This window comes from Notolabrus celidotus, chromosome 15 (assembly GCF_009762535.1).
Source record: "Notolabrus celidotus isolate fNotCel1 chromosome 15, fNotCel1.pri, whole genome shotgun sequence".
Lineage (NCBI taxonomy): Eukaryota > Metazoa > Chordata > Actinopteri > Labriformes > Labridae > Notolabrus > Notolabrus celidotus.
The window spans coordinates 7,154,960-7,165,425 of record NC_048286.1 but is presented as its reverse complement, the minus strand read 5'-3'; the positions used below and the strand labels follow the sequence as shown (position 1 = coordinate 7,165,425).

The following is a 10,466-nucleotide window of genomic DNA, read 5'->3' as shown; positions in this document are numbered from 1 at the left end:
TTTCTCGTTATCTTGAGATAACGAGAAAAACAAGTTGAAATCTTAAGAAGACATAGAAAATAAAATGTATGAAATCATGTCCTTTTAGGGCTTCCTCTAATTAGTAGTACTTTTTACAACCCTTCAAAAGTTAATGATTATACATTTTAAACTTTACATGTAACTTTAAACTTTAAAAACAGAAAAATAACACTTAATTATTTGTAAAACCTTGACTTTTTAATAGAAACACAAAATTCAACTTTACAGTTTTTACCTCGACACAAGATGGCGCCCAGGTCCACTGTCGTGTTGGTGTTTTGAAGCTCCCTCCATGTCTGAGGCTGACCTCTTTCCCGCGATGACAGTTTCCTGCAGGCTCTGTTCAGACAGACGAGTCGTCCTCACAGCAGGATATACTGAAGGGGAGACTGAAGGGGTTATCAGAGTTTACCTGGCCGACATGCAGAGGATCGGGCTGGTGAAGTGATTTTTTATTTATTTTTCAGGGAAGAGTGAAGGTAGCTGGTGGAACAAGGTGAGTGTGCTGCGTACTTTGAGAGAGAAGTAGTTGTTTTCCTCGCTAGTGTTTGGTTTACGCAGTGCTGGTGCTTGAATCTCAGATACGTGTCACTTTGAGGAGAGAACGTCACGACGGACCCCGTTCAAAAACCTCGCAGTTTAGGAGTTGCAGCTCTTGGCGGCATACTTAACCACACAGTGAGTGAAAATATATGTTATAGTTAGATCAAGTAGTCCAGTATCTGTTCATCGGATGCCTTAAATCAAACAAAACAATAAGTATTCCTGAGAATCACCATCTCTTGTTACGGCTTCACACTTCTCCTGTCTGTCACGGGGGTTTATTTTGGTTGCTGAGGACGTTGGGCAAAACGGCTGTAGCACTTTTAAAAGTTAAAACACAACTAAATGATTGTGTAAAGATATATTGTAAGCATGCCGAATTAAAGAGTACACATATAGGCTTTGTATTTTTCTGTTTTAGGAGTTTATTGTAGCAGTACGCCCCCTAAAAATCCAGTGGACTAAAAATGTCATATTTTCAAAGGGGGTTTCGTGTGACGTGCCCTCTTCATACTGACAGTTCTGCCTGCAGCCTGTGTACACAATACAGGCAATGAAAACATTACCAAACAAATATGATTTAACTCACCTTAACAAATAGAATGATTAGGTTTAGATATAAATTAGTAATTTATATATTATTCACTTTTTACTGCCTGCTTGTTGAAGAGATAGTCTAACATGGGGCCTCTGGGGTAGGATCTTTTTATCCTCTTTTAATATATTTTTGATGTATTTAAGGTACTAGATTAAAAAGTTTTAAAGATTTCTCTTAACATGTCATGCTTTTTTCTCCAGATTATCTCTAACATAAAACTTAGTTCAGTGTCTTTACTTTATTGGAAGGTTTATGATTGTTTTCCACCTGTTTCTGCTTTTTCCACTTCTAACCAAGAAATGAATACAAGAAAAATGATGTTCAGTAGTAAGCCTGTTGGATTTTCATGCTCTTAATTCCTTCCCTTGAAGCTCTTTAAATCTTGCAGCCTGAGGCCTGTACTTTGCTATGTTGAACAACTGCACTTTGTTGAAGCGCTCTGCGTGTTAAAACACTAACATATGCTTTGAAATGTTAAAAATGTTTACCCAGGGGGAGAAATGAGTGACAGGATGGAGGGTTCAACTGGACCAGGTGCCAGGACGAATGGACCCATTGCAGCGCCCAGCAGCCCGGTGAGCTCATCATTAGGCCCACCTCTGTCCCCAGAAGAGCTGGAGGAAGAACCACAGTCAGCTCTGACAGATGTCAGCCAAATGTGGATTAATTTTGGCAAGACATTTGCCATCATCTTCCCGATTTACATCCTGGGATACTTTGAGTTCAGCTTCAGCTGGGTTCTGATTGGACTCGCCATGTTGTTCTATTGGAGGAAGAACCATGGCGATAAGGACAACAGGATAAACCGTGCCTTAGCATTCTTGGAGCAAGAGGAGAAGGCAGTGAAGCAAAGCATGCCTACTACTGAGCTGCCACCATGGGTAAGTCCCTCCAGCTTTATTACAGTTCTTGTGTTATCAATATCGAGTAATCGCCGCTTTGTAATTGGACTTCTTTCTTCTGCCAACATCAAGTATTGGATGTCAACACAGACTGCTCGCTTGCCAAAGTGGCTGATAAAGCTGACTTAATACCCTGCCTTGGCTGAAATGTAAATGTAGTTTCTTCCCACTGCTTACTATTTTTATCCTTATTCAAGAAATATCACATTTCTATCACTTTCCCTACAACTACCTTAAGATTGAACAAGTGTTTTGAGTTTCCCATTTCAAAAATCAAGTCAGTACCCTATAATTTCATTATCTGGCTTTGTGATGAAGATTTCCAAACTCTTATATTTTGGGTGTTAAAACTGCATCAGGAACAACACGAGACACACAAGCTTATTTCCCAAGAGGAAGGACAAACTATTGGTGGAAAAGAGTATTTTCAGATGGTGCACTTGGTGTCAAATAGAAAAAAATCTGATACTCCAAAAAGGCCACAAATTGGAGAACTCATGTTCCACCAAGTATTTGAATGTATGTCACTACATTGTGAATACGTCATCCGCAGTAGTGTCTAGCAGATGTTAATCAGAAGGTGTAGCCGTGTTTTAACAAAGAGAATGATGATGAAAACCAAAGATAAAAAGTGCCATCAGCTCTGACATTTATTTTCCTCTGCAGGACAAAACAAATGTTGTTTGTGGTTAGCTGGGTTCCCATTGTCATTCAATGAGAACAGTCAAAAAACAAGAACAACTGTTATCAAAGCATGGAAATCATAGTAATTTGAATTTGCACAACAGCCCAATCAAATGAATTGTTTTTAAGATGACTTTAAAAGTAAGATGGTTCTGCTTTTAAAATAGTGGCATTAAGCTGCTAAATTTCTGCTTTATGACTAAAATCTTCCCCCTGATCCTGTAACTCTTTTTTCCTGTTGGCTGGTAATTCCCAAACTCTCAAACTCCCAAATGACATTACATCCTAAAACCAAGCGACAACCCCCAGCCATATGAAGCTAATGCGGACGTGCTAAAAACTGCAGTTCCTCTAGCGTACACTTGAGGCTGGCTCCAGAAGCACCAGAAGCCACATACACACCCATTCAAAAAGGAATAAACATGTTTACAGCCTGGTGAAATAAGATCTACCGTTTTTAAATTACTTTAAAGTCATGGACGGAGTAAAATGTTGTAGAAAAGGTTTTGAAAAGTTGTAGAAGTTCATCTTTGATAATGAATAAAAATCCTGAATAATTAGGGTCTCATAGATAGCTGTCTGAAAGGTCACAAATGGTCCACCTTTGTCGAGTGCACCACCATCAGTTGGTCTATCTGATCCATGCTGGACTCTTTCTGATATTCTCACTCCGGCTAACCACCTGAAGGAGCTGGGTCGTCCTCAATGAATAATTTACACCTGGCCTCTGAGCCCCGCAGAGGTTCTCTGGGCTGGCACTCTTTTAGAAGGAAAGCCATGAAACATGTTCTGATTTTCACTCTTTGGATCCATCCCCTTGGTGTGGTTGTCTCTCTGTCAGAGAGCAGGCAGGTTTCCCTGAGCCACGATAAGAAACCAGCATGAAGAGGAGCGACAGCAGGGCGCACGCCTCCCACATAGCTGCCATTCTTTCTCGGTCTACTCATTCTCTGGTTATTACATGTGGCAAGCTCATCCAACCAAAATTACTAGTTGTATGCATGCGAGGAATGGAGACTACCATTGGGTGTGTATTGAAGGGATGTCAGCAAACCAATAACATTCAGAGCTGACTCTGTAAATAAGTTAGTGTGGCACGTGATGGTAGAGATTCATATGAGCACAGCGTTTTCCAGGGAGCTTGTTTAGAGCATGGTAATGAATGGAAAGCTTCGATTTAGCAATGTATGGTACCATTCATCATTTTGAAACCTCATAAATCCCACAAATACGCCATATCTGCAGGATTACTTATGGTTAAAGAGCACAAGAATCAATGCTTGTGATTACTTTCAGTGTACATCATTTCTGAGAGAATATCACAGTTTCATGGTAACTCATTTGATGGAATCACATATTTATTATTAGCTTTGATTCCTCTTTAATGATTGAAAACAGTATTTTTGACAAATCAAAAATAGGAGTTGTTTGGTTATAATCCAGCAGAGTCCAACTCATAAATTAAAAAATGTTCTTTATATGTTATTCGACCATTTTCAAATGATGGCATACAACTGTAAACTTGACAATGGGCTATGTACAGAAATTATCCTTACTTATGTAAGAGATAATGTGCAGTTGGCAGGTGATTATTCAAATTAGAATCCTTACAGGGTGAGCTGAAACTCATCTGAAACTTAAAGATGCTCACACCAGCTCTGCTGCTGTTGCCTGATATGCATTATGACAGAATATCAAAATATCCATTGTTTAGCTTACTGATATACCATGCTAATGCAAACTAACACTTATGCCACAATGTTAAGCAGTTTGATGCTAATTGAAGTTGATGTTTTTGCCACAATGTTTAGGCAGGAACTAACATTTTTACCAATGTCAACAGGCAGAGGTGAAATGTGCTGGACTCCTATCTGCAGATTATATGATGTGACGTGTGTGACATGGTTGTCCCTCGTGTTGCTCTTGCTATATAGATCTAATCACTTGTTGTTTTTTTTTAAAGTGATGTTTTTTGGGCATTTTTGCCTTCAATGACAGGACAGCTGAAGAGAGACAGGAAATGTGGGGAGAAGAGAGAGGGGGATGACATGCAGCAAACGGTCGACCGGCCGGGAGTTGAGCCAGCGACCTCTGCAACGAGGACTGTAGCCTCTATACGTGGGGCGCTTAGACCGCTAGGCCACCAGCGCCCCAATCAATCACTTGGATTTTAACCAATCAGAATCAAGTATTTAACACAGCTTGGTAATTAGTATTAAAGACGGATAATAAGTAACTGATACATCTGTAATCTTTTCCATGGGAGGTTAGATTTTAACTCGGGTGTTAATGGGGATTGGTGGACTTTTGGAGCAAGCCTCCAGTGGACACCATTAGAACGGTAGTTTTTTGCACTTCCGAATTGGCTTCTTTTTTCAACACAGAAAGATAACTTACATTAAGAAACAATGCAGTACAATACCAAATACATTGCAGATGATTACAATGATATCATGATGTAGAGAATCGGAAGAAAATGGTAAAGTGCAAGATTACTGTTAATTGCGCCATTGAGTGGATTCATGAAGTGGTGATGCGGTGGGTCGAATTTGAATTGAAATCTGTGTTGAGAGCCGTATTATTCTGAAATATCAACTTTGGCGCTAGTGTTATGATAATTTATCGCAAAAGTCATGGCGGCGATATTGTGGAATTAATATTTCATTCCAGCCCTACGAAGGTTTGTTTTCCACAACAAATGTCACGAAAAAAACGTTTTCAAATCAGGAAATGTCTGAACACATTTACAAATACTGATATCTGTTATAGGAAAATATTGGCTTATAATATCGGCCAATCTGTTCAGTATATCAGTCTAACTGTTTTCTGTTTGTTGTGAATTTGGGTCGAGCTATATTTCAACATTATTAGCTGAAGGTGAGTTTTTACAGCACCAGAGAACTGATGCTTGATCTCCAGCATCATGTTTAATTCAGTCTTCAGAATTACAAGGAGTCTGAACATTTAGGATCTGTTATGTTCTTGTAAAGCATTTCTCTGCCTTGAAGCCTGGCGTTCATCTAATCCCAGGCTTGTGCAACCGACACTCAGTACCTCTGTGATAAGGATGCTTCTGTTATGCAATGATATTTTTGATGATGATGCAGTGAATCTGTGAGGAGCTGAGTGGATGGCAGCGTGCCAGGCCGACCCAAACACAGCGTCCTCCCACCATCACGTCCATTATCACACAGACCTTGAGAAACTCAGAGCTCAGCAACAACGCAGACAGCTTTGCAGCGAGCAGAGACATGCTGCTGTGGAGCAGCTGTCGTGTTTGTTGTGTTGTGAGTCAGTGAGCTTATCTTTTGTCTCTGTGTTGTCTCTGTCACCACGTCTGTGTCGCAGAGGTTTAAACCTGCAACAGCGCGGCTAATAACATTTGGATGTGTAAACCAAACAGTGATGACTGACAGCTCATTGTTTGTTTGATTAAAGGGAAACAGAGGATCCACTGAAAGCCAGTCAGAGGATAAACGTGTCCCTCTGATTACCAGCCAAACAATCAGCTGTGAACTTTGACTCCTGACAGACACTCAGACACTGACAGTCTGTGCCTGTTCTGCATTCAAGATACTTTATCAATCCCACCTTTATCACACTCACCTCAAAACTCAATGATTGGAAGCTGAAAGAAAGTGCTTAAGTCATCACCGACCACCGTTAGGAGCCTTTTGTATAGCTGGAACTTACTTCTTGGTAAGTGAAAGTCATTGATTTCGCCTGAAATCAGTTTTTTTTCACCAGCAAAGAGACCTAAACCCAAACACAAGGCTGAAACTTCAGAAAGGGACAAATGTTTTTGTATTCTTGAAATAGAATATTATATTATATATTACTTCTACTGTCCCTCTCATCACTATCATCGCTTTCTCTATCTCTTATTCTCCTCTATCCTTCTTTCCAACCCCAACTCGGTCGAGGCAGATGTGTGTCTAACATGAGTCTGGTTCTGGTCAATGTTTCTGCCTGTTAAAAGAAGGTTTCCCTTGCTAAATGCTGCAAAGTGCTCTGCTCATGGTGGATTAAGAAGAGATCAGAATGTCAGTAAGATTGGACTGGATCTTATCCTTTCTTGATGATGGGTCTTTGTTAATAATAGAACAGAGTATGGTCTAAACCTGCTCTGTTTGTAAAAGTGTTAAATAACGTTTGTTGTGTGGCACTTTAAAGATTGATTGATTTAATATCAATTCGTTTTTCAATGATTGCGTTTACGTAGACTTGAGTATCCTGCTTATGAGCCTCATCCTTTTTTTTAAAGTTATATTTTTGGGCATTTTCGCCTTTAATGGACAGGACAACTGAAGAGACAGGAAATGTGGAGAGTAGAGAGTGGGGGAGGAAATGCAGTAAATGGTCGAGGCTGGGGTCAAACCTGCAACCTCTGCGATGAGGGCTATAGCCTCTGGGGAGCATGCTAAGACTGCTAGGACAACAGCGCTCCATGAGCCACATCCTTTTTTTTAAAGTTATATTTTTGGGCATTTTCGCCTTTAATGGACAGGACAACTGAAGAGACAGGAAATGTGGAGAGTAGAGAGTGGGGGAGGAAATGCAGTAAATGGTCGAGGCTGGGGTCAAACCTGCAACCTCTGCGATGAGGGCTATAGCCTCTGGGGAGCATGCTAAGACTGCTAGGACAACAGCGCTCCATGAGCCACATCCTTGGTCTTATAAGGTATATGGCGTTAACATGCACACAGAGAAACCTGGTTATTAATACCCCTGTATACATGATAATTATTCGAACTTGTGCCTGTAAACGGCTGCAGTTTGGAAATCTACGAAAAATAAGTCCACTGTGGTTAGAGAGGCCACTGTGGCAAAGTGGTGTTGCAGACTGAACTTTGGGTGGTGGACAGACCAAACACAGGAAGTTTAACCATCTACATTTTTAAAGAACAAACAACTACTGGATCATAGATAGATAGATAGATAGATAGATAGATAGATAGATAGATAGATAGATAGATAGATAGATAGATAGATACTCCATTGGGGGAAATTTGTTTGTTCCAGCAGCTTACAACACGGGACACGAAAATGCAACAATGTGCTTACATAGATACAAAAATTATTATTATAAATGAAAATGAAAATTAAATTAAATACAATTAAATACAATTAAATAATATTAATAATGATTAGATGAATATGAAATAAGATACAGTAAAATATATGAAATATACTATGTTCACTTCTACACTTCTATCTTCTGAATCGATAGTAAGGTATGTTATTGCATGGATAAAATTGCACCAGGTTTTTATGAGCATACACAGTATGAAAAGCAAACACAGGGCGATTTATTTATGGAAAGTATAGATATGAGAAATAATAATAGTTGTGCGCCAACCCAGAACTCCATACTTCAAATTCAAGCTATAATTGTTTTTTTTGCGTATAACATATTTTTTCCTTCTCAGATTTATGCTTGTAAAGAATTCCTCCCCTTTTCTTTCAGTTGTCTCACGGACTAAGTGTCTTATTCCATTATATTTCTATTCAAACTTAAGCAAGAGAAACATGCAATGCTTCAAACTTGCATACACTCTGTTTACAAAACCAACAAAATGAACATCATCTGCAGAAATCCTGGCACACAAACCGCGACCATGAGTGAAAAATGGATTCTGGTCCAGAGCCTGTCGTCTTCGTGGCTTGCTCTCTCAGAGAAATATTCCCAGAATGAGGTTTGATAGGCAGTGTGGGCAGCAGCTCACAGTTAACAGGCCAAGACTGCCTGAGGTAACAATGCAGTTTTATTTTAGTCAAGACACACGGACTCTGCAGTGAAACCCTTCAGTGATCCACATACAGACAAATGCATGTCAGAGTTTCTTTTCAGGAGCAGATCGAGTTTTTGTCTGCTCACGAGTGTGTGAAGTAATACAGCTGAGTTTCACCCCGGAACAGTGAGTCATGAAAACCACTTGACACACAGATGGAGAATTTACCACCATGTATGTTTCTTAGGCAGTGTTGTAATAATCCTTTTTTAACTCAGAATAATTTCTTCACTTTTGCGGTTTGGACTGAACACCACCAACAACCTGTTCTCTTCTGTAACACAGTGATGTGCTCAGAGGGGGGGCACCTGGGATGTGGGTCTCAATATAACATTATAAAACGCCCTCTCTGCCCTTCAGTGGATAGAAACACGTGCATTCTACTTCTACTACTACTACTTCTTCTGCAATTTCTACTAGTACTACTTGTTCTACTACTACTACTATGACTACTACTACTACTACCACTACTATTACTACTCTTTCTACTAGTACTTCTGCCACTGCTATTACTACTACTACTCTTACTTCTACCACTACTATTACTACTACAACGACTTCTTCTTCCACTACTTCTATTACTGCTTCTACTACTACTACTTCTACGACTACTACTACTACTACTACTACTATTACTACTACTTTTACTTCTACTACTTCTACTATTACAACTACTACTACTATTTCTACTAGTACTACCACAACTAGTATTACTCCTACTGTTTCTACTACTACAAATAATATTACTCCTAGTACAACTACTTCTACTATTACTACTCCTACTCCTACTACTTCTACTACTGAAATCAGAAATTAGTGGCAGGGACACCAAGGTCATCCCAGGAGACAGGTGACATTCAAGGCCTGATGAGTAATGTTGCAACAGTGGTGCAGACATATGATTAAATCTTTGCAGCAGCGTTCCTACACTAAGGGATTTGGGTTAGTAAACTAATGGTATGGAAGTCTTACACAGGTTACCGGATATTGAGGACAGGCTTTTCTTGTAAAACAACATTCCTGTGGAGCTTAACACCAATATTAGAGAGGATATGATGGCTGACAGACATGTGTCTGGCGTCATGTCAGTCAAGTATTTGGACTTGATGTCAACATCTCCTTCTGTCCTGACAGCAGAGGACGTGTAAGGCTGGAGGGCGCTAAATTACCCAAAAGTTCGTTTAAAGCTTTCAAAGGTTTTTTCAAGGTACAAGGTTCAAAGTTTCTTTATTATCCCGGGGGGCAATTTGTTTCTCAGTCAGCTGTGCCATAAACAAAACAGTACAACAAATTACACCAACATTAAAACATTTAGAACAATAAAAACATAAAAACAATAGTTATGTGGCATCGTTAAGCAGACTAGTTGCTACCGGGACAAAAGTGTTTCTTTTTCTATTTGTACTGCTTTTTGGCATTGCGTATCTGCGACCTGAGGGAAACCGGCGAAACTCACAAAAAAGAGGATGGCATGGGTCAGCCACAATGGACCAGGCTTTGCTGAGGGTCATGGCTCAATGAAGGCTTGACATGTCAGGCAGGGATGTTCCCGCAACCCTGCTGCATGTCTTCACAATAGCCTGATGTCTCTTTTTATATTTCATACTAGTCGACTCATACCAGCACACCATTGAAAAAGTTAAAAGCAATTCAATAAAACACACATTTTTCTGGCTTTTGGCGTGGTTAACCTTTTTCTTTTTTCTTTTAGAGAAATTAACTTGAGATTCAGTAAAGAAACACAGGGAAAGAGGAAAGAGAGACAAAAAGCCCCTGTATAATCTGATCCAGGGTCCTTGTGGTCATGGGTCTTAAACGTCTGTCCTACCAGGACCCCCTGGCACTTTTGAGTGCTTTATCAAATCTCATCTAATGAGGAGGATTTGCACAGGAGCAAAGGGTAACACTGGGAAAACTGAAACAAAC

General features: G+C 39.8%; 1 protein-coding gene across 3 annotated transcripts in view; it reads left to right on the top strand.

Annotated features, from left to right (window-relative positions):
* The first annotated feature begins 273 nt into the window (after positions 1–273).
* esyt2a (extended synaptotagmin-like protein 2a) overlaps positions 274–10,466 on the top strand; it is a 59,967-nt gene continuing 49,774 nt past the window's right edge. For 2 of the 3 annotated variants that reach the window (XM_034703223.1, XM_034703219.1), the window contains exons 1-2: positions 274–517; positions 1,655–2,043. In XM_034703223.1, coding sequence (XP_034559114.1) covers positions 1,663–2,043 — 381 coding nt within the window. In that variant the 5' untranslated portion in view covers positions 274–517; positions 1,655–1,662. Of the gene's footprint in view, positions 518–602; positions 700–1,654; positions 2,044–10,466 lie in introns of all 3 variants that reach the window. The other variant, XM_034703222.1, reaches the window with a different exon arrangement.